The sequence below is a fragment of the Onychostoma macrolepis genome, chromosome 03, assembly GCF_012432095.1.
Source record: "Onychostoma macrolepis isolate SWU-2019 chromosome 03, ASM1243209v1, whole genome shotgun sequence".
Taxonomy (NCBI): Eukaryota; Metazoa; Chordata; class Actinopteri; order Cypriniformes; family Cyprinidae; genus Onychostoma; species Onychostoma macrolepis.
In genome coordinates, this window is record NC_081157.1 from 19,038,630 (window position 1) to 19,064,434 (window position 25,805).

The following is a 25,805-nucleotide window of genomic DNA, read 5'->3' on the forward strand; positions in this document are numbered from 1 at the left end:
TAAACTGATATTTCCTACTGACACTACAGCAAAAGATGGAAATAACTGACTTAAAACCATTTTTTTTTTTTTAGCTGGTGAAAATACTTGTGCTCTAATCATTTTGGCCACCACTGTATATGTTTTTCAAAGAAGTCTCTTATGCTCACCACAGCTGCATTTATGTAATCAAAAATAAAGTAGAACAGCAATATTGTAATTTTTAATAATTGTTCTATTTGAATATTTTTGAATTTGTCAAAGCTGACATAAGATCATTACTCATTCCTTTCAGCATCATTACTCCAGTCTTCAGTGTCACATGATCCTTCAGAAATCATTCTGATATGATTATTTGCTGCTCAAGAAACATTTCTTATTGTTTGTGTAAAAAAAAAAAAAAAAGATTGCATAGTATTTTGTCTTGTTCTCCATTACAAATATCTAAACATTCTTATATCAAGATACATTTACGTTTACATCTAGCAAAATGACTTAATTTTTATACATTTTTCATAATACAAGACTTAATATCTTAAGTGGGGTTTGAGAGAAGAAGATATTTGTCAGTGGGGCAAGAAAAATAACCTTGTTTTCCCTTTGCATTAAGATCATTTTTCTTACCCCATTGCCAGATATGTTTTCTTGTTTTAAGTCAAAATAAAAGATTTTAATTTTAGATGAGACCTAATATCCGTAAGTAATTTTTCTTATGGAAATGTGATTTGATTCAAGAATATTTAGATATTTGTACTAGAAAACAAGACAAATACTAAATAAGAAATTCACTTTTTGTGGTGATATCAATGTTAAAAACAGTTGTGCAGCTTTTTTTTTTTTTTAGGCTTGTTAGTTTTTTATGTGAGATTGACACTGGTGACGAATTATGAGAATTCTATAGTATCAAAAATTTTGACGTCATAAGATTATTAAAAGCAAAAATAGCTATATCGTGATTTATATATCGATGTTGTAAAATAAGATTACTCATATCCTGATATAAGATTTTGGTCTCATTGCCCACCCCACTACCTACCCCAAACTTTTGAATGGTAATGTATGATTTCAGAGAATTTGTAATATAGCATTTATGATTTGTTTGGAGCTTGAAAACCTCAATTCACATTCACTTTCATTGTATGGATATTCCTAGATATTCTGCAACACTTCTCCTTTTGTGTCCTACTGTATTGACAACAGCATATGGGTTTGGACTGACATAAACAATTTTCATGATAAAACTATCTTTATTTTACTCCCTGCCAATTGAAAGCCATTCCTTTAAAAGGCATTTTCAGTCATCTGTTAGATGTTTTGTCTGTAGCACATGGCAGGCGCTGCTAAAAAAAAAAAAGTGTGCAAATAAATACACAAAGCCTTGGCAGAGTCTGTTTGAACAGCAGGTGTGTTTGTATGTGTTTGGATGCAAGGTGGAGCTGCAGTTTCAGCTGAACAGACTTCCTCTGTGTGAGATGCACTATGCTCTGGATCGCATCCGCGATAACGGTATCCTGTTTCCAGATGTTAGCCTCACTCCCACAATCCCCTGGAGTCCCAACAGGTACGAGCACACGCAAAGACCCAAACGAGCGAGTTTTATATACACACACACACACACACACGCCTGGAGATCTGCTTGCACTAGTTCCTCCAACAAAGCTTCACAAGCAGCTAAAATGACACAGGTCATGAATAATATCTGCTTGTCCAGCAGCACTGGTTCGCTCACAGACATCTCTATTTGTGTGAGTGGCAGCTGTTGGCAGGATGCGTTTATTGCCAGTGTGTAAGTTGTTCTTCCTCGGTGCCGCAGGCAGTGGGATGAGCAGCTGGATCCCCGTCTGAATGCCAAGCAGAAGGAGGCTATTCTGGCTATCACCACCCCCCTCTCCATCAACCTCCCGCCGGTGCTCATCATCGGACCCTACGGAACGGGCAAGACCTTCACGCTGGCCCAGGCTGTCAAACACATCCTCAAGCAGCCTGAGACACGGTAAGCAGGAAAGCGGTTTTGCAGGGTCAGCCTTAAAGGTTTAGTTCACCCAAAAATGAAAATTAGCCTGTGTTTTACTCACCCTCGAGGCATCCTAGGTGTATATGGCTTTCTTCTTTCAGACGAATCCAATCGGAGTCATATTAAAAACTTGGCCCCTCCAAGCCTTACAGTGGGGTAAGTGGGTGCTTTTTGTCAACAGTCCAGAAGACGTGAAATAAAGTGCACACATCCGTAATAAAATGTGCCTCACACGGCTCCAGGGGGTGAATAAAGTCCTCCTGTAGCCAGTGTTAATTTTGACAGCAAATTTTGATTTTAGTTTTAGTCATATTTTAGTCATCTGAATTGTTTTTAGTCTAGTTTTAGTCGACTAAATCTACAGTAACTATAGTCGGCTAAAATCTAAAGGGTTTAGTTACAGTGCATTTATTAAGCATTTCTCTAAAATTTCCAAACTCATTATATAGGTTTGATATTAAGGTTTTATCTTGATAGACTGCGATTTAACTGCGGTGACACAACATGCATTTGTTAAAATTAAATAAAACCACTTCTCATAAAGAACAAGAACATGGTCTTCTTTTTAATGAAATATCAATGGTTATATAGGCTAATTATGCGTTCTTTATAACAGCTTGTTTACCATATTCTTCATTCTTTCAAGCAGACATATTTCTGTAAATAAATTTAGATTAATCTTTAGGGCTACTAAAGTGATTCAGTCAAGAGCAGTGAGTGATTTTCCGTCTTTCTTTTGTTGCTTGATTAACATCAATGACTCGGACAATAGTGACTAAATTAGGCTGCTGTCCCTTTAAAACTGAATTCATGGATTTAATGTACTGATGCACGTTCTCCCTACTGTTTACGTTCACTTAAGACGTAATCAACTGTGTTTATGTGAATACTCGTCAAAACGGACATTTCGACATCATTTTGTGTGTATTTCTCCGTTGATGCGACTTGAAAGAGTACTCGCGTGCATGCTTCAGTGTCTGCGCTCAGAGAACCAGACCGAATTGAGTTCAGATTTATCCATATGCCTGCTCTTCTCTTACTCCCACATATTGACATTTTTGAACGTTTTATGCGCCGTGTAGCAAGTGTATTTTAGCTTATGTCCGACCGGTTCATATGTTCGCATCTAACCTCCTATGCAGCTGATTCGTTCTGAATGAATCCCTTCCCAAATCATCCCTCCCTAACCTATTCGTCTTGTTTTTATTCGTCGACGTAAATGTCAATAGATTTACGTCATAATTTTTGTCATTCAAAAATAATTTTCGTTCGTTATCGTCTCGTTGTCGTCAGTGGAAAAAGTCACTGACAAATTATTCGTCAACGAAATTAACACTGCCTGTAGCAAATCCATGCGTTTTTGTAAGATAAATATCCATATTTGACTGTCGTACACGGACTGTCATATGCTAGTCTCGCGAGTTTGTTTACAGGAGCAAAGGAAGAAAAGTTTCCTTACTTTAGCAAAGGAAAACCAGTCTCCTCTTGGCTTATATCGAAATCCTCCGACATTTTTCTTTACAAATCCTCGTTTTGTGCTTCTAATTCGTGACCGGGGTTTTGTTTTGTTCTCTCTCTGTGTTCGTCACTAATCACGCTACGCCTCGTACCACAGTTAGATGAAGTGAGAGAGAAGTGTTTTATTACATTTGAAATATGGATATTTATCTTTCAAAAACGCATGGATTTGCTACAGGAGGTCTTTATTCACCCCCCAGAGCCGTGTGAGGCACGTTTTATTACAGATGCACGCACTTTATTTCAAGTCTTCTGGACTGTTGACAAAAAGTACCCGCTTACCCCATTGTAAGACTTGGAGGGGCCAGGACAATTTTTTTATATAACTCCGATTTGGATTTGTCTGAAAGAAGAGAGTCATATACACCTAGGATGCCTCAAGGGTGAGTAAAGGGTTAGTTCACCCAAAAATGAAAATTAGCCTGTGATTTAAAGGAATTTACCACAGAAAATAATTTCCACTAATTTTGGAAAACGAAACACGAAATGCATTTACAATAGTGTTCATTTTATTGAAAATGGACTGAAAATACTTATTGCTGATTTTTTTTCTTTATTTTGTTTTCTTCCATGACTAAGACAAGACGAAGAAAAGATGAGGGTCACTACACAATAATTGTGACTATATCAATATGCAATATCGTTCATGAAAAAGACGAGACTGAAATAGTTTAAAAAATAAAAACACTATATATCCATACTGTCTATATTTTCTTTAACAAAAAAAGGTGAAAAAAATATAACCTTTGCTTAGGGTTGTTTAGTTTTATAGTTTTCATGCTTAGCGTTGCCAGATGTCAAATTTAAATCAGAGCCTTTCTCCTTAGGACGACACAATTTCTGCCCTGTGTAAGATCAGCAGTAATTCTGACCAGATTCTCTTAAATGACAACAGTTGATGTCAAATCACAATTTTATATAATTGAGCAAAATAATTGATTTTGTTTAACCATTGTGCTGCATGACTAAAATATGACTCTTTTCATTGATTAAATCTAGACAAAAATCCCCAGACTTAGTCAACTAAACCTTGACTAAAGAACAATAAAATGGTTAAAAACTAAGAAGACTAAGATTTTACACAGGACTAAGACCAAAAAAAAACTGAAAACACAAATTTTCGGTAATGCACGATTGAATGGTATCAAAATACACACTTTTTCAAAGCTATACCCAAAAGACTACAATGTTGTATTTGTTAATGTGAAACAACTGACCTTGATTGGACAGCTCTACCTATAAACCCTTCAGAATGTCTTGCCCCATAGACTTCCATTGTAAGTGGAAGGTGTGTGTTTTGATTGACTAATCGAACTTCCTGTGGTGAAAACGGCATTGCACAGATGTTGTCAATAGAGCTTAACTTGTATCGATCCCAAAACATTCCTTGCTAATCATGAGGAATAGTCTTGAAGAACAGAGAAACTGAACTTGTTTAAGACATTTGTTGTGTTTTTGCCCTGATTTAAGGAGCTTTATCTTAAAGAGTGCTAACGATGGTTGCTTTCTCTTTGTTTCAGGGTTCTGATCTGTACACATTCAAACAGTGCAGCAGATCTGTATATCAAAGATTACCTTCATCCATACGTGGAGGCAGGCAATCCACACGCACGACCTCTCAGGTAACACTCTCATTATCTGGAGCAGTGCAGGATTGTCATGACACCAAATTTCAGTATAAACACAGTATACATAATGATTTTGAAATGAATAAATATTAGTTGAAATGGCTGGAATGTCTTCCTTCTCTTTCTGAAAATGCATGTCATTTTCATAATAGCCACACTTCTATATTTCAGGTGCGGTTAGTTTGACTATGACACAATACTATAAAAGACACTAAAACTAACTATTATAAATGTTTTCGTTATTTGAAAGCTGAAATGAAATAAAATATAAATATAAGATGACAATTAGAATTCAGAATGTTAGGTTGAAGTAATAAAATTAATAAAGCTAAAGCCGAAATAAAAATAAATGGATCTTGAATAGAAATAATTTATCAAATAGAAACAAATGACAGAAGCAAATAACAAAATTACTAAACCTTATACTAAAATTAAATGTAAAATGTAAAATATAAAAATAAAGGTAACACTTTACAATAAGGTTCATTAGTTAAACATTAGTTTATGTATTAACTAACATGAACTAACCATGAGCAATACATTTGTTACTGGATTTACTAATCTTCGCTAACGTTAGTTAATAAAAATACAGATGTTCATGTTAGTTCACAGTGCATTACCTAATGTTAACAAGATTTTAATAATGTATTAGTAAATGTTGAAATGAACAAAGATTAATAAACGCTATATAAGTGCATTTCATTATTAGTTCATGTTAACTAATGTAGTTAATTAATTAACCTTATTGTAAAGTGTTACCAAAATAAAAACTAATTCAGACTAGTAAAGGTGACACAATGAAAAACAGACTTTTTCCGTGTTTAATTTATTTTTGTGTTTTCGCAAGCAACAATGGTGGACCAGTTCTAACCAGTTTAACTCATCGTTCACACAACCATTGAGGAATTTTAGCCAAAGTATGTTATAGACTTTTCATGAAGACCTTAAAGAATCATACCAACTTGTGGAAAATGGGCGTCCGATGTCCCCTTTAAAATGCATGATTTCAGCACGATATAATCAAAACCAAAGAGATGGTTTTTTTTTTAGCAGAGTATCTGAGGAACGAGCTGTAAAGGCACAGCCCTATTCTGGAAAAGGGGGCGGGGAGCAGCAGCTCATTTGCATTTAAAGAGACATGCATTAAAGCAGCCCGTTTCTGCTTCCAATCAAAACAGGCATTTTCAAAATGATATAAGAAGTGATCTGTGGGGTATTTTGAGCTGAAACTTCACACACAGATTCGGGGGACACCTGAGACCTATATTGCATCTTGTAAAAAGGGGCATAATAGGTCTATTTTAACAAGGACTGTTAGTGTGTGTGTGTATAAATATATGAATATCATCCTTTTTGCATTATTTTAGTATTGGCTATTTCTTTTTTAGTTTTTTTTTTTTTTTTTAAGTAATGAATTGACACTGCATTTGACATCCCTAATCTGAACGTACTAGCTAAAGAATAGTGTAGCTTGATGATTTTCGTAATGTTGATTGGACAAGTTACATGGCATTGAAAGATTTGAAAACTGGACATTGTGGAAGGAAACTTATGCAATTTTGATGCTGTTAGTCATCCAGAATATTTTAAAATCTTGTTTTTTCTCATAGTTCAAGGTCACATTGGCACACCACCCACACGAGTCTGTTCCTCTGTTGTCTCTCTTTTGGTATCTTAAAATTGGGCTTGTACAGACAATATATGAGTTCCTTGATACATAACCCTTGTCTTATTGTGCACAGTTCATCAGTTCATGCTCTTCTAATAAAAATGTTTGGTTTTATAACTTGGTAATTTGGACTTTTTGATGCATCAAAGTTTTGGTTGAGTCTAAAAAATATTTGTATTTCAGAGATTTATTTCATTGAGTTTTATGGGTTTGAAACCATTTTTGTTTTTGAGCGAACTATGCCGTTAATGTTGTGTTTCTGTGTATGCTCAGGGTTTACTTCAGGAACCGCTGGGTGAAGACTGTGCACCCGGTGGTGCAGCAGTACTGCCTGATCTCCGGAGCGTACTTCACCTTCCAGATGCCCACGCGGCAGGATGTGGAGCGCCATCGTGTGGTTGTGGTCACGCTCAGCACGTCCCAGTACCTCTGCCAGCTTGACCTGGAGCCAGGTGAGCGCACACACAGTGGCATGCACAGACCTCCGGAGGGGTAGGGGCAAAATGGGGGGGGGGGGTATGGGTTTTGTCCCCCTCAGCTAGGGGTGGGCGATTTGGCAAAAATATCACGATTTTTTTTTAGAAATCACGATTCACAATAGTATCACAATTCTTTGTCATGTTGGATTTTCTATTTTGCAAGTTGTCTGAGCATTACAGCCAGACTAATTTCCCTATTATAAAGACAAAGCCTTTCAAGGTAACAAAATATAAAAAAGTATGGCGGATATTTAGGCCAAAGTGGGTGAAGATAAAAATCGTTGTCATTATTTTATCTTTGTTATTAAAAAATGAGAGCAAAGATACACATTACAAATACACATAATATATAAATAAAATAAACCGTGTTTTATTTTCAGGTAGTCATTAAATGTATTTAGCAGGAGCATTCAAGAATATATAAACATAATATGAACAAATATAAAAATAAAACACTAATACAGTTGCTTTAATAGGAATCAATCTATATAAAGTTTTTCAGTCAAGAGTAGTGTTTTTTTTTTTTTTTTTTTTTTTTATTAACATTAAAGGAATAATTCACCCCAAAATTAAAATAGGCTAGTGTTTTATTTTTATACCTTCATTTACTCACTCAAGAGTTGTTTTAAACCTGAACGAATTTCTTCTGCTGAAAATAAATGCTATTTTGAAGAATGTGTAGAACAGTTGCTGGTCTACAGTGACTTCCATAGTATTTTTTTCCCCCTACTGTTAAAGTCAATGTGGACCAGCAACTGTTTGGTTAGCCACATTCTTCAAAATATCATCTTTTGTGTTCAGCACAAGAAAGAAATTAATACAGGTTTGGGACAACATGTGAGAGTAAATAATGACAGATTAAATTTTAGGGTGAACTATCCCTTTAATTACAGTCGGCAGCATGTTTAGTAGGCTACTGTCCCTTTAAGACCTGCACGCATCTAATATACAGGCACGCATGCGTTTCTCTCAGCTGTTTACCTTCATTTTAGACATAACCAACTGAGACTATACATAAACCTTGTGTGTTTTGACAGTATTAGCACAAAACATAACTTAGTTCAGTAATCAGGCGCTGTTTGACGGGCTTTTTAGAGCACGCGCTTTGGGTGTATGTGCTCAGAAAAGGCGCTCGTCAGAACAGCACACGAGTGAAACGTTTAACCAGTAAGTCTTTGAAGCAGATGCAGATAATGTACTTTTGTGACTGCGAATAAGTGCAGTGTCCCGTGAGAGTAACTCTACCGCTGAGTTAACACTGATGTGAATGTATGTGGCGTTGTACAGTATATAGAGACGGCGGCGCCAGAACTGCAGCTGATAGAATGTGAGCTGAAGTAACATACTACGATATTTCTTCAAAAAAGCAGATCGTGGAGACATTTTTATAGTCCACGTTCAAAAATCGTCATATCGAACACCCCTACTCTCGGCAGAAATCGCATACCGGGAGCACCGGACCGCAAGGGCACTTTACCGTCGGACCTCAAAGGGGCAGTGCGCACGCGCACTGCGCACACGCACGCACACACACACACACACACACACATACATACAAACAAACCAACCCTGCAGAACTTCACCATTCCTCACTTTCATCCCTCACACTCCTGGCATGCTAAAGACGGCACTTGCAGCTAGTTTTCATATCTGCACACGTCTGATTAAAACCGAAAGACACAACAGAAGCATGGCACAGCTGGATGTGGCCGCATTAAAACCCTCCTGCAGGAGCAATACAGCGGGGTCCGCAACAGTTTATTAGGAGAGGCTAATTTCCTCCTATGTGTCTGCGCACAGGATCATCTGTTGCTAAGAGACCCGGCTCGCCTGTCTAACACACTCAGCATCATTAACACCCAGCGCTGTCGTCGTCTTTTTTTCGTTTGTCTTCCCGCTTCTCTTATCTGTTCATTTAAAGTCATTACTGCTGATTTCTGGCATTGCGCTAATGTGTTTTGAGGGGTGAAAGATTATTCCCTCTGGTGACACAAACATTTTGGGTTTGTGTAGATAGTCCAAATAATAGGCTTATTGAGAGATAGATAGATAGATAGACACACACACACACAGACACAGACACACAGACACACACACACACACACACACACACACACACATATATATATATATATATATATATATATATATATCTGACTTAATAGGATGGTTGATTTCAGAGGAGAATCGCCATTTCAGCCAAACAGCCATTGGGGCCAATTAGATTCAAAATGTCTTGCACAAGAACTAAAACGCAGAACACACTATAAAAATCTAGATGGAGATAATGAAGGCATGTTTTTTTTTTTTAACATTTATCACTAAATGAATTCAAAAAACTATTTAATCACCAAAATATAATAAGCAGAATCATATTTACCTACAGATTCTTTTTTTTTTTTTTTTTTTTATTGAAACATTGTAAGGAATGGAATTTTTGTGAACAAACATTTTTGTTTTGAGTGATACAAAAGGAAAAAATCATTAACCAATATCTATAGGGCAAATACAATGCAAGAAATTTATATTTTTATTCAGCTAGGATGCTCATTATAAATATCTGTCACTTCAAATTATATTACAATCTTTATCTTTTAAATAAATGCTGTTGCTGTGAACCTTATATCAAAGAATCCTGAAAAAAATGTTTTCAAAAATATGAAGCAGCACAACTGTTTTCAACACTGATAATTAAATGCTTCTTGAGCAGCAAATCTGCATATTATTATGATTTCTTAAGGATCATGGGACACCTGAGGACTATATATATATATATATATATATATTTATTTATTTATTTATATTTATTTATGTCATGGTCTGTCTGATTAAATTCAACGATTAAATTCGTTGAACTGCACAGGTAGTTCCAGGTCAGTTTAATCACGTTCTATATTAATGCGCTTCCTATAAACATTGGTAACCATGGTAACATACAGTTACAGTTGAATGGTAATACAGATGAAAATAACCGTCATTTTTATCGTTCCGCAGCGCAAATATTAACATCTTTAATATGTGAATGCTGGCAAATTACCATGGCATAAACAGGATAATCAACGGCTAGCTGTGCATTAAACGATTTGAATGCACTCCGCTGCGTGTCGGGTGGTTCTTCGCCTCCACATCGTGCATTCAAATCGTTTAATGCACAGCTAGCCGTTGATTATCATATATATATGAAAATAAAAAGTTGATCAAAAAAAAAAAAAAACATTGACCAAAATGTTGCTTTTTTGGGTGCTTATATTGGCATTTCAGTAATCTCAATGCACTGAAGCAGAGTTTGGCACAAAGCTTTTGTGATGATGCTGTCTTTATGGTCAATGAAGTCGCTGAAATTTGAATCACCAGATTAAAAAGAAAAAAAAAAAAAGGAATGTATTGCAAACATGATGTGCACCCCCAAGCCCCTGTGTTGTGTTGACACATCCACAGTTATGTCTATCACACACCTGCACTAAAAACCATACACCTGTTCCCATGAGATGGTACCTGCAGAACCTCCTCTGTGGCATCTAATGCTGGATCCTTTTGTGTTAATGGCTGCTGTGTGTGTGTAATAATCTATTATTGATGCCTTCTCCTGTGAAGCTCCATGTAATGAATATTTTATTCCTGTGTGTGTGTTTCCAAAGGGATCTTCACACACATCCTGTTGGACGAGGCAGCCCAAGCAATGGAGTGCGAGACCATCATGCCATTGGCTTTGGCCACTAAGGGCACCCGAGTCGTTCTGGCAGGAGACCATATGCAGGTACCATATGCAGACTGATGACATCAGCACTGAGAACGGCAACATTGCAAAGCACCATTCAGGTCTTTAAGTTATTTAAAAACAGAAAAAGGAGATTTTTATTTTTTTTTTTTTGCGCTTCAGTAATGTAACACATTTAAATGGTCACTTAGTTTCATGATTTGACATGAGTTTACTAAAAATGTAATTTTAAACTTTGGGGGGGGGGAGTTAGAATCCAGAAAAAAAAAAAATGTGGAAAAATACAACTGGTTTCATAGGGCCCAGCATTTACTAAACAGGTCATGTAAAGTAATAAAGTATTTACTGGTGCCTTTTATTTGCTTGCAAGTAAATATTGATGAATATTTTAGTTAACTAAACTAAAACTTAAAGTAAATTATCTACAAAAACCTGACCTAGATTAAGAAATTTCTGCTAATTATTGCTGGATCAGAACGGGACCCCTCAATGATGACTGTGGACTGAGCTTAACCCAGAGATGCTTGATCAGGGCAACAGGTTCTCCACACTGTCACATCCTGTCTCTTCTCACTGCCCTCACTCTGCAGACAGTGTCACGTCAGTGTCTGACTCCAGTGCGGCCGGTGCCCGTGAAGAACCGCCTCAGCCCGAGTGGATCCAATGGGCATCTAATTAAATGCCCTTTTGATAGAAACCTCATCACTCACCCTCACTTCCTGCTGCATTAATAATTCATCTCACACTCCACCTGTGCCTCCTCATGTGGAGGAGGGCCTCAAATCTGTTAGTTAGGAATAGTCATTCCTTTAGATGTTGACCAGTATGGGTTTTCAGTGTTCATTACTGACCGACTGCAGAAAAGATGAACACAAAATAGAAAAACAAATATTAAAGCATTTTTTTTAACGCATTATTTACAAAAAATGTGCCAAAAATCAAACTACTAATCAAAAACCAAAAAAATCTGCTTTCTGAAGCGGTGTTACTGTTAACGATATCTGTTAAAGGGGTCATATGATGTTGTTAAAAGAACATTTTGTGTATTGCAATGTGTTTGTGGTTTAAGGTTCAAAAAACACATTATTTTCCAAATACTGTACATTTATTGTTGCTCCTCTATGCTCCGCCTTTCTGAAATGCATCGATTTTTACAAAGCTCATCGTTCTGAGAAGCGAGGTGTGCTCAGATTGGCCGAATACCTCAAGTGTGAAAATGTTACAAGCGCTACTCTACACTGCTCAAAACTTGCGTTTGAATAGTCAGTGGCAAATTCTTTAAATATGAAAACATACTTACAGGCTGTGAGTCAGGAGCGCCAGACTGTCTTTGCAAAGTTGGAATTGCACCACTTATTAGAAACGGCCTTTGTGCACAGCTGGCATTTTGGAGCATTAGTAAATACTATAATAGTATGTAAGTAATACTAAAAAAATAACACTGCTTTGAAATGTAAGGCCATTTTTAAATGCGTCGTTGCTCAAGATCACACGAAAAGCCTTTTATCTGTTGATGCTCAAAAAATGCTAAAAATAAGCCCAAAAGTCAGTCAATGACTAGGTTCAAGAAACAATGCAAAAATGAAAATCAAGGCTGGCTTGAGGTCATTTGTGTCTAATATAAGGCATTTGAGAGTGACTTTTAGCTTTCCTGTCTTCCAGCTCAGTCCGTTTGTGTACAGTGAGTTTGCGCGGGAGAGGAATCTGCACGTGTCTCTGCTGGACCGGCTGTACGAGCATTACCCATCCGAGTACCCCTGCAGGATCCTGCTGTGCGAAAACTACCGCTCCCATGAGGCAATCATCAAGTAGGTGTGAACTTTTTCACACCACTCTTCCTGAGGAGAGACAGACATGCAAACACACAAAGCATTAGGGCTGTGTTGCTGCAGACATAATTACGCACGTGTCTGCCAACAGATTCTCCCTCTCATTCGCAGTCGCTCACAAACACATCTTTGTCTCTCTCTTCCTGTCTGCTTCTCTCTCTGCTTCAGTCTTTCTCCATTTAACTTTTGGGTTGGTTTTTATGTGGATATATTATATGTATGACACAAATCAGAGGTTCTCAACTACGAGCACGTAACCAAAAAAAAGTCTCTTCTCACAAGGTCACAGACTGCAGGTAAAAAGCACTCTAAATCCAAATAATAAAAGGCAACCAACCATAATTAGGAGAGCAAAATAAGTGGAGTCATTAACTAAAAATGAAGTGCTTCCCATTTTTGGTTGTTGTCCAAGGCCGTACATTTGATTAAACAATGTGTTTCTGCACATTCATCGGTTACTGTGTAAATGCCAACATAGACAGGTTCCCCTCATCCTCAAACACCGAATTTGAAATTGCTCTAAACGATATGACCCAGAATTCATTAAATTAGTTCAGCTGGTGGTACCAAATTAATACCAAGATTTCATAACACCAGAAATAGTATATTCCCCTCTTAAAACTACATTCTATGTTGGAGCATAACATATGAAATTTATTGATATTGTGTTACTGTCGATGGCTAATCTGTGTTTTATCTGTAGATTGTAAAATTGGTTGCCGGTAAGATTGATCTCTAAATGGTATATTTCTTGTGTTCTTTTTGACGTTTTATTATCATATCCAGCTGGGTTTTATAATAACACCACAAAAACATGACAAATCTAAAGGAGTATTTCCTAGTTTAATTTCCCTTGTGAAATTGAGTAGGTTTGATATTTATGACAGAATATTCATTAAAGTGGCAAATACCAAGCAAGCAACATGGGGAAAAATGCACCTTCTCTGATAGGAAAGGGATTAAAATGCCTAAAATATAATAATAAAATGCCATGAAATCTGAAAGTCCACTAGTAAAAAATGGAAAATGGTATCCTCTTTGCTTTAATGAATGACAGAAGCACTCGAGCTTCATGAACTCCAGGAAGTTTGTCAAACCTGATGATCATGTTCTACAACTATATTTGACAGCATTTTGAGCTTCAGTTAAAACGTGCTTATTTGATTAATGACCTAGAAGTAGTGCAGAATAATATTTCAGTAACGCTTTACAATATGGTCATAAGTTAGTGGTGGTTAATGAATTGCATTTGTTACGGTATATATTAGTTTTGGGTTTTTTTTTAGCATTAGTTAATAAAAATACAGGTCACATTTTATTTTAAGGTCCAATTCTAGCTATTAACAAACCTTAAAATGACTTTTTCCTCTAACTCCTAATTTGCTGCTTATTAATAGTTAGTAAGGTAGTTATGTTTAGGTATTGGGTAGGATTAGGATGCAGAATATGTGCTTTAGAAGTACTAATAAACAGGCAATATGTTAATAGGTATTCTAATAAGCAACCAGCTAACAGTCAGAATTGGTCTCTATACTAAAGTGTTACCAAATACATCGGTTCATGGTTAGGTCATGTTAGCTCAGGTCCATTAAATATTAACAGATACAATTTTTGATTTTAGTGGTGTATTGGTAAATATTGAAATTAACTGTAAGGTTAATAAATGCATTAGTATTTTAATGTTAACAAATGGCACCATATTGTACAGTTACTAATATACCTTATTTTGCATAATTTTTATTGGTTTAACAAGTCCTAAGCTGTACTTACCTAATACCTAATTACAGATTTTCAATGTGGACCCAGACTTTGAACCCGTTGTATATTCTTAAATTACTTTATGTAAATCTGTCTGAATGTAAAACATAATCCTCCTGGGAGCAGTTTCAATCTACGTTCTAAATGTAATGCAAGAATATTTTCCTAAGGGACTGACAAGGCACTGCATGCAAAAATTGAGGCTTATAGCCACACACACAGACGGTACAGTCGATGCCAACAGTAACACATTTGCTGTAAATCCTTGTTTGGATTCCCAGTCGTGTCTTTTGAGATTGATATCTGACAAAACGGAACAAAGATGGCAGCCAAAGCTGGGACACCTCTCTGAGCTGCGGGAGCCACACTGACACCAGCGCCGGGGCTTTGTAAATTGAATGCCAGACTGTTTTTGGATGCGTTCAAGCATTCACTGATAGCCCCCCCCTCCAATATAACCCAGTGCTTTCAACCCTTGAGAAGTCAGAGAAGTGACTAAAACGTCCTTGATTGGAGAGCTTGGATGTCAAATTAATTAAAATGGATATGAGTGTCTTCAACACAGAAATTTACATGATGTTGGATTTTGGTGAATCATTTTGCATACAATCTACATATTTTGTGCTGTGGAACATTTGAATGACTAATATTCAATTCCACCAATGCAGAATGTGTTAGAATATATATGCAGAAGCTGTTAATAAAACCATTGCAATGATGAATACATTTGGCAACATCTGAAATCTCCCAGTGTTTAGATTTTAATCTTTAGAGTTGTAGCTCTTGATAGTTTAACAAGGAGCTAAATTACCTTTTTAAGTCAGGCATTGCTAACCATATGTTCTGGCTGACCGCAGCTATACGTCTGAGCTCTTCTATGAGGGCAAACTGATGGCCAGCGGGAAGCAGCCGCCCCATAAGGACTTCTACCCCCTGACCTTCTTCACTGCCCGCGGAGAAGATGTGCAAGAGAAGAACAGCACAGCTTACTACAACAACGCTGAGGTAACCCCAACATTGACAAGAAATTGAGCTTTTGTTGTTTTGTTCTTCCAATCCATTATGTATTTATGCTGGAATTGGTGTAAACGGGCCTTATTTCCGATTGAATGGGTTTATGAATGTATTGGACCATTATCATTGAGATAATGCGCTGTTGTCCCTCTGCAGGTGTTTGAGATAGTGGAGCGGGTGGAGGAGATGAGGAAGAAGTGGCCTGTGGCCTGGGGGAAGCTGGACGAAGGAAGTATCGGCGTGGTCTCGCCCTACGCTGACCAGGTCTTCCGAATCAGAGCCGAACTCCGCAAAAAGAGGATGCCAGAGGTCAGCGTGGAGAGAGTTCTCAATGTCCAGGGTGAGTGAAAGATGCCAGATCTACAGTGTATTTTAATATGTAGAAATTGCTCAAGTTGTGTAGTTTCTTGGGGAAAATCCTATCAAATTGTGGATGTTGGACACTGGTGGTGTTTGAGGAGAGATCCCCCATATGATTGTAAAGCACTTTGCAATCACTTTACACAAAAGCGCCATATAAATGTCTCCATTCATTAATTCATTCAATTGTGGGACATTTAGATGTTTAAAATAAGCTACTTTCCATGCTAGGTTAAAGGAGTAGTTCACTAAAAACAGAAAACCTACTGAAAATGTACTCCCTTTCAGGCCATCCAAGATGTAGATGAGTTTGTTTCTTCATGGGAACAGATTTGGAGAAATTTAGCATAAAATGCAGGGAATGGGTGCCATCAAAATAAAAGTTTAAAGAGCTGATAAAAGCATCCCAATAATCCAAGATTCCACTACATCAATTAACATCTTGTAAAGTGAAGTTTAGTCAAGATTTTTGTTTGGATTTGCTATACTTTCTCACTGAGGTTTGCTCACAGATTTAGTCTCAGCAAATGGTACAGGTGACCTTGTGAAGGAATGGTTCAACCACAATTTTATAAAGCTATGAGAATACTTTTTGTGCACAAAGAAAACAAATAACTTTATTCAACAATTCGTTTCCTCCTCATCACACTATAGTGCCATTTTGGAGAGTATCACATACGTATGCAACGTATGTATGCGGATACGTGGTTTACATTCAGATAAAAGTGTAAACAATGTAAACAACATATCCGCGTGTACACGTTGCATACGTTGTTTATGTATGTGATACTCCAAAATGGCGCTATAGGATGCAATTTGACAATTTGTGACCTCAACTTTCATTTGAGTAGAATATTGCCGTGGAGGTCACTAAAAAATTATATCCATGCAGAAAATGTATCCATTTAAGAGAAAATATATGATTGGGGGATTTAAACACTTGACATCTGGCAACCTCATGGAGACTCGATGACAGTATAAGATAACAAAAATGTCAAAGAAAAACATTTGAGTATCCAGCGGGCAAAAGAGCAGAAATTGTGATTATGATTAATCTTGCACCTGTAATATTTTATCATCTTGGATTTTTCACCAACCAATGACAAAGATTACCTTTCTGCAAAAGGAAACTTATGCTGTGAGATACCTTCAGCATTATTAAGGTACCTAACATTTGACCAATTTTCACATAAGGAATGTGCCTGTGCTGCCTTAAAGTGCTGCCCCCAGAGGAAGATCACTAGGTTTGAGACCAGACCCCATGTGTCAGCCCAGAAGGGTGGCAGAGAGAGCAAGTTTACCAGACAGCAATTTCGCCTGCCAAATGTGTTTGGTGTCTGAGAAAAGAGCTGGTGTCCTGCAGGTTTCATTTGAAAAGCCAGATTGGTTTGTGCATAATTGATGGCGTTTGGTTCAGCCTGTTGCGTTGAAATCAGCTTTTTAATGAATCGAGAAATTCCTGTAACTCGGCTGCTTGTTTGGCACAAAGATTCTTTTTAAATCATCATTACCTGATTTATGCTCATCTGGCTGCCAATCTGAGCTGGGTACCAAAGGAGAGAAGTCACTGCTAGTTCTGCAGTTGTCGTAATTCATAGGTTGTTATAAGAGATCTTCTCTTATAATGACATTAATTTCCTCCAAATACCACTGTTGCATCTTCATGGCTTTCAGGATTTCCAGGGTCAATATGAAATCAGATTTGATTCTGTTTTCTTAAAGCATCGTCACATAATTCAGCAGTATTACACCAAAATAAAAGCTCAAGGATTTGATGTTTAGAGCTTGAGGGTTTGAACATTTAAAAGTGAAGGATTTAAGACATGAATGTTACTACTGTAACTTGGTGTAAAATTATTGCAATGATCAAATGTTTATTTTACAGAATTATTGTTCTTTTTTACTATTTTGTTGTATTTTATTTTATGCGTAAACTGCTAACCTGACACACGATCACAACTAAAAAGGCTTGAGTCTATTTTAAAGTCCAACTACAAGTCAAAACAAAACGCTCACTAAATAAAGAAGGATTTCATCAATTTTCTAGGATTTCATGTGACCATTATTGGCCATGTCTCATTAAATTAATATTTAACCTCTTTGAGTAAATATTTTGTATTGAATGGGTTTAGCTGACAAAAAAGTCTGGGAACCTCTGGTGTACATTATTAAATAGTGCTGTCAAACAATTAATCACATCCAAAACAAAAGTTATACATATATTATGTGTGTATATATAAATACACACACATGCACGTTTATATTTAAGGAAAAATGTTATTTGTATATTAAATGTGTATATGTATGTATATATATGTGTGTGTGTATATGTGTGTGTGTGTGTATATATGTATGTATGTATGTATATATATATATATATATAAAAAAAAAAATACACACTCATAGTATATATTGAAAATATTTACATATACATAATAAATATACACAGTACACGCTAGGGCTGTCAAATTGGCTGAAAAACTAAATTTGAATTTTGCACTTGTAATTTGTAATTCTAATTTAAAAGGCATAATTTCTATTGGGGGGGGGGACTTTTAGCTTCTCTCCTGAGGCCACAAGAGGGTGCATCGAGCAAAATATTACCGTACTAATGCACGTTTCTTCAAAGCAATAACAAAACAAGTCCATCTTTGAAAAAAGTGCATAATGTTTGAAATAATGTTTACAAACCATATATAATTACGTTGCTTAAACAATTAGAAACAACCAGCATCATGTAAGTATGTATAGTTTAATACTAAGGACCGAAAACCAATCACAAAGAGTAGCCTACTTTTTTCATTTGAAAACATGAGATGCAGTGGGATGCCATAAAGTCTCTTGACATGTTTTTTAAAAGTTGAACTTGCATTAAGTTTACTTGGCTTTCTAAACATGCCGCTCTCTTGTGCGAGACGCGAGTGCAACGGTGATAGACGTCCCTCTAGAAAATGCGATATGCATTCTGTAAACATCATCTCCTCATTGATGTTCTCTTTCCGCAATATTTTGAATGAGCGGCGCCGCATCCAGTGGCTTCAACTGGATAGGCTAAAAAAAACATTAAAATGCAATGACGCCTACATCATCGCATCTTGTGTGCCACATATAAGGCTGCCTGACGCACATCTAAAATTCGAATGCAGCGTTTTTGCAATTCGAATGACTTTTATTTTAAATTCGACAAATATTCGAAATTTGAATGCAATTCGAACTTGAGCAATTTCTACATTGAGTACACACATTATGTAAACAAACTTATTTTAGATGCGATTTAATTGTTTGACAGCACTATTTAAAAAAAAAAAAAAACACTTATTTAAATTATTTTAATTTTATTTATTATATATATTGTTTTATTTTTTGTTTCCTAAACTGCTAACCTGACACACTATCACAACTAAAAAATAAATACTTTTATTTTCTGTCGGCATACAGGGTTTTTACAAATACTGATACAATCAGCAACATGTTAATTACACGGATCTGCTCTTGTCCATAGGTAAGCAGTTCCGGGTGCTGTTCTTGAGCACCGTTCGCACCCGTCACACCTGCAAACACAAGCAGACGGCCATTAAGAGGAAGGAGCAGCTGGTGGAGGACTCCACTGAAGATCTGGACTACGGGTTCCTGTCTAACTACAAGCTGCTGAACACAGCCATCACTCGAGCGCAGTCCCTTGTGGCCGTGGTGGGAGACCCCATCGCTCTCTGCTCGGTGGGACGCTGCAGGTAATCAGACACATTTTAAATAGCTTCAGAACCTTGAAGTTCAGACTATTTATGTATTTTTGAAAATGTGAACAATCTGTGGGGTTTGTTTCATTTCCGCAATAAAAGAATCAAATTAAACTCAAAAGAACAAAAGAATCATTGCACTCTGAATGTTGTCGCACTCGTTGATGTGAATAGGCCGGTCTGGATGTGTGCGCTGGGCAGACAGTGGCTCTCTGCTGTCTGGTTTTAGTGAGTACCTGTGTAGTCAGTTTCCCCACAGGAAGCGCTGTCCCTCTGCCTTCCCATCATGCACTTCACCACTGTCAGCTCGGGCTAATACGCTCCTCACGCACGGACGCTTCAGACATTGCTTCTACAGAAGGGACATCAAATCGTTTGGCACCTCTCGTCAGGGTTTAGTGTGAAGCTAATGCACTTGTTTACCATCACTGCTGTGTTGAGTGTGAGCGTGTAGGGCAGATCAGTAATAAACAGTACTGAAAATAATCAACAACGAATTTGATTATAAAGAAAACCGAACAAACAGGTCCCTAGGGTGAGGAGGGTGGTATGGGATTAAAGTAATGCCACAACAATGGGCGGTCAACGCCACAGACTTGCTCAACCTACGCTGTCAAGATAATGGAGAAGGACAAGCCAAATCTTGTCAAAGTGATCCAGTTTGTTTAACAAAGAGTTACAGATTTTGTTCTAAATGTCATAACTTTATCATTTCTTTTGGCATTATTAATTTCTGTTTAACAGATGGAAATTTAGTTTGTTTCCAAAACCTTACAAGTTTCTTTGCAACAAGGCTATAGGACAGCAACTGTAAGTGAATTTGTTTTAATTCTGATGCCAATTCAATATTGATTCATGGATTCTATCTGATGGTTCTGGCTTAAGCGACCTGCATGGTTTTTGTTCATTTGAGAATGGGACAAAATATCCTGCATCCTTTTAACAATGCAAAGTGGCATCTGCAGATCTGTCTTTTGTTTTGAATCTCAAACTCTTTGTTGGCGGCGTTATTTGCAGTAAACAAAAAAAGGACAGAGGGTGCGATGTAGGGCTGCACTATTAATCGAATGCGATTGTCATGCACATGTCAGTAAAGCCGGTTCTGTGATTAGTAGTAAATCTCCATCACGTGCTTTCAGATGGAGTGGCATTTAATACACAGAGCCGTAGATCACTGACAAGCTACGCAAAAAAATCACAGACGGTATAATTGTACTATTATGAAATCGAAGAAATCGTTCGGTGATTATGAAAGCTGCGTAGCTTGTCAGTGAACTACGGCTCTGTGTAGTAAATGCTGCTCCATCTGAAAGCATGTGAAAATACCACATTTAATAACATGTTTTAACTTCAAACTCACTTCATAACGTCAGTCGGTGTTTGAAATAAAGCCTTCTGTGATGTTCTTACACATAATAAGACATGCAACATATTTCATAGCCTTTATCACTGCTTAGAATACTGTGTCGATTAGCGTTGCATTATAGATATACTTTATTATAATAAGAACTCAGATAAACCATATATTGCCGTAGCCATGTGTTTATTAGTCGCGCTGAATCAATGAAAGCAGTTAAATCTTCTGTTTATTCAGCAACCGCTGGGTTTCTTCTGCGGGGTGTATTTGGAGTTTCCGTGCGAGAGTGTCTTCTGGCCTTCAGATGGACATTTACTACTGATCACAGAACCGTGCTTCACTGATGAGATCAGCATGTCAATCGTAGCTTCTGTCTAATCGCGATTTCGATTTATTGTGCAGCCCTAGTGCGACGCTATATCCCACAGTGCACTGCTTCCGACCTTCCATTTTTAGTGTAAACCATTTTTAAAACTATTTCATTTTTACCCTCTTTTATCCACTCACTGAAATAAGCATTTAACATAATAAGGTAGTAATAACAATGTAGTCATTACCTTATGAACTCTTTTATGAGCATTCTTTTTGTTAAAAAAAAACCGTAGGCAGTATATACTGTGCATTTTCCAACCATTGATTAAACAATCAGCCTTGGGTTTAATAATCAATGGTAACACTTTAGATTAGGGAACACACATTCACTACAAACTCAGAGTTTTCCCTCAATAAACCACTAATTTGCTGCTTATTGATGGTAAATAAGGTAGTTGTTGTAGTTTAGGTATTGGGTCTGGTTAAGGGATCTGAAATATGTTCATGCAGAATGAGACATTAATATGTGCTTTGTAAGTACTAATAATCAGCCAATATGCTACTAATACGCAGCTAATAAGCAACTAGTTAATTGTGAATAGTAGGGGTGTAACGGTACACACGTACCAAAAATGTGTACATGTGTACTAAAAAAATACAGCATTGTTTTAACCACAGCATGAGCAGAACTTCATTGGAAACTTCCAGTTTTATATATTGTTACTTTTGATAAGAAACAAAGTCTTACCTTTCAAATTGTCTCTTTAAATTTTTTTTTTCTTTTTTTTCTGGAAAATCAAAAAAATAAATGCCGTTTTGGTGGTCTTTGAGGCGTGACGGATCTCTGTTCAAATGGCAGCGCGGAGCGCGATCATCCGTTACTATTTACTGCTAGTTTTAATGTGAAATAAACATTAATGAATTAATGCCTCGTAATTGCTCAATCTGTGTTTGAACTGCGGAAAGACGTCAATAAAACAGCGTGGAAATAGTCACGTAGCATTTCATTTACCTCAGGCAAGTCATCAGTGTCCACAGCTCGTTATTTCTCTAGAGAAAAGCATTTAGAGAAATATTAGGCTGTATACTCATTATATTTTACTTTACCTGTTAGTGATGTCTTAATTGTTTAATGTACAGTACATATAATAAATCTGTTATGAAATTGTTTGACAGTCATTGTGTAAATAAATATATTTCAACAGCAAATATAATTTTTTTTTTTTTAATTTAAAAACTGTGCAATTTACATGTTTGCTTTTTTTTTTTTTTTTTTTTTTAAAGCTGTTGATTTATATTTAAAAATAAATGGTAATTCAATTTAAGTTTGTACTGTTGTTTATTGTAACTTTACAGTAATGTAAAAGGGCTCCCTATATTTTAGAGCAGAAGCTGAGGTAGATTTTTATCACTTAGAAAATTGTAGTTATAATTGAATTTATTTAAAGAGAGCAATTTGTTCAGTAAAGCACTTTTTAATCCAAAACAAAGTTTTTCCCCCTGCTGTACCGAACCATGTCGTCAAAACTGAGGTACACACCGAACCATCATGTTTGTGTACCGTTATACCCCTAGTGAATAGTGTTCCCTAATCTAAAGTGTTATCGATTTGATACAAGATTGTCCAAACGAAGAGCACAATTAATCAATTCTTTTTTTTTTTTAATAAACCTAGACCTAATAGCAAAGGTACAAATACAAGAGAGCAGTGAATGATGTTGTCTAGCTAGCAGGAAGGTAACAGTCCCCTGTGCGCGTGACCTTTGACCCCTTGTGTTTTGTGTCTTCTGCTGGTTCTCTGATGTGAATATGACAGTGTGTATTGCTGTTGGGCAGGGTTGGGTGTTCTCTGTGTGTGTGTGTTTAGATTGGTGTGTTGACACTCCCTCAGAGAGCTGTCTGTCACTTCGCTGGCAGCCCTCTGCTCCTCCGGCTCTATCCTCCCTAGCTGCAGCTCCGCTGTCGCTATGGAGACAGACTCACATCAACCAATCGCTAGAGCCCGGCCACCGGAAATGTCAAGCTGAAGGGCCTGGCAATTAAATGTGTGTGTGGTGAGGACTCTGTGCTCTGAGCTAGCTGAATAGATAGCACTGTTTAACTGACTTCAGTAATCGAAACGTTAACCTCGTGACATGACTATGATGACCACTCCAGCTAAAATGCTGTGATAGTTTCAGAATGTTTTTCATGGTTTAATTTCATTATAATATTTTCAAACATTTTTACCTCAAAATATAAAGTAAAAATAGTAATATATCATTTTTGTGTATTTTTATACCTCCAAGAAGAATGTATACATTTTGCAGTTAATTAAACTTGAACTAAAAAGTTATACTTTTTAAAAAATGTATATAAAAACAAAACGATTACAATAAATTACTTCTATGTAATTTTCTAACATTTTTATTTTGCATTACAGTAATAAAAATTGCAAAACAAATTGCATTATAGTAATGAGAATTTGGGAGTCAAATGTGCTTAAATGACACGACTGTTTTAAAAACGGGCTTCATTTTATTTAGTAAAATATGCAAATAATTGTTTGGATATTTTTCTGACCCAAACATGTTTTATAACAATAGCAAAATCTAAAGAAAAACTAATTATATTTACTGGATACTGGAGTTTTAAGTTAAAATCAGCATTAGAAAAGTACCACCAAGAAGTTTAAATATTATAATTTATTATTTAAACTTAAAAGAAAAAAATAATTTTATAACTTTTCATTTTATAAAGATTTTTTTTTCCATTACAGTAATGAAATGACCAAAAAAAAAAAAAAGCATTACAGCAGTGAGAATTTTTAAGGTCAGATGTGCTTAATTGTCATAATGTTAAAAAAATAGGCTTCATTTCATTTGGCAAAATATAGTTTCGAACAACTTATTCTTTTATTTTATTTATTTTGAGAAAATATTTTTCCTGTCCCAGACATGTTCTTGATGGGTTACACGAGATTCCCTTATGCACCTTTGACAGATAAATGTGTGTTTGCTGCAGTTCTAGCTGGCTGCTGTATAACAAATCCACTGTCTACAAGCTGTTTTGCATCTAATTCAGTCTGTCACTGTAGCTTCAACTTGTCAACTCCTCATCAAGCTCCTGATTAGTTCAATCAGTTCCGCTTCCTCAAGGCCTCATCATATTATCTGAAATGAGTTCTGCTGTCTGAGGCGAAGGGGGCACAAACTATTGCCCGCGGAGTTGGCATGTATTGCGAACACTAACTCAACTTGATGTCTCAAACTGTCTGGTGCTGATATTGCTCGTGTCGTTGTGTGTGACACTGGAAGATGTGAAAGTGTATAGCACTGCTGAGATCATGACAGATTTCCCGTCAGGGACGGTAAAGTATAGCGTCTCTGCTTGAGCTGTTGCTTAGAGGTTTGTGCAGTAAACCGACAACAGAGTGTCAAGTGCATCAACCCTTAAATTTATACCAAATTTATAGTAATCATTCATTTAGGTACATATTGCACATTAGGTACAACATGCTTAAAGATTGCAGTAATTATGCACTGCATGTGGCGCCCAACGTAGGGCCTTCATAAAGATTGATGCTTTCATCTGTTAACTGCTTATGCAGCTTAAAGTACCTGGGCATTTACTACTTTTATTTCTTTACTGAGCACAAAACCTAGCCAAGATCATCTCCATAGACTGTGTTGAGACCCAATTCAGTGTGTTGTGGGAGTAGATAATAGCTGCGTTTCTATGAGGTGGTTTTTCGGGCAATTTGAAAAAGGAATATTTCACAAAACTACAATGGAAACAGGTTTTTTCTTTTCAGTTTTTTTTTTGTCTCCTTCGATTTAAAAATAATGACTAGTGCAGTGGCTGCAATTTTATACGTAAACCCACCAACATCCGTCACCATGACTTATTACAATAGAAATTACGTTTTAGTCGCATAACATCAGTGTATGGAAACACTGTCAATTCGCAATAGGTTTTTATTGACATTTGTAAAATATCGCAAAAGTTTTGCGCAAATCTGTAACAGAAACTCACCCAATGTCTTTAAGCAGCTCTATTGAGTTCACAAGATGCGACTTTCTGGTAATAGACTGATAAATCAGCCAGGCTGATTAATGTGCTGGAGTGGTTTATTAATCTATTATTGAAACTGGCTGATAAACTGTGTTTAGAGATTGTAATCTTGTTACTTCCAAAATCCAGCAGCGTCATCAGTGGATAACAGAGCTGGATAAGTTACTTACAAATTGTAATCCATTACTGATTACAAATTACATGACAAAAGTTGTAGTTAGTAGTGCAGTCCTTTACACACATGCATTTTAGCCAATGTAATCAGATTACTTTTGACCCATCTAATTTTTCACATTGATTAAATAGGATAATCTTGTACCATATTGACATAAAAATGCAAAGAGTAAGAAAACATTCCATTTATTGTTATAAACATGAAG

At 36.5% G+C, this 25,805-nt stretch overlaps 1 protein-coding gene across 2 annotated transcripts in view; it reads left to right on the forward strand.

The window, feature by feature from the left end:
* helz (helicase with zinc finger) overlaps positions 1–25,805 on the forward strand; it is a 66,485-nt gene that overhangs the window by 17,200 nt on the left and 23,480 nt on the right. For both annotated transcript variants that reach the window (XM_058771480.1, XM_058771481.1), the window contains exons 13-21: positions 1,410–1,540; positions 1,793–1,972; positions 5,032–5,133; positions 7,082–7,260; positions 10,926–11,044; positions 12,668–12,813; positions 15,450–15,597; positions 15,763–15,946; positions 19,469–19,697. In XM_058771480.1, coding sequence (XP_058627463.1) covers positions 1,410–1,540; positions 1,793–1,972; positions 5,032–5,133; positions 7,082–7,260; positions 10,926–11,044; positions 12,668–12,813; positions 15,450–15,597; positions 15,763–15,946; positions 19,469–19,697 — 1,418 coding nt within the window. The remainder of the gene's footprint in view (positions 1–1,409; positions 1,541–1,792; positions 1,973–5,031; positions 5,134–7,081; positions 7,261–10,925; positions 11,045–12,667; positions 12,814–15,449; positions 15,598–15,762; positions 15,947–19,468; positions 19,698–25,805) is intronic.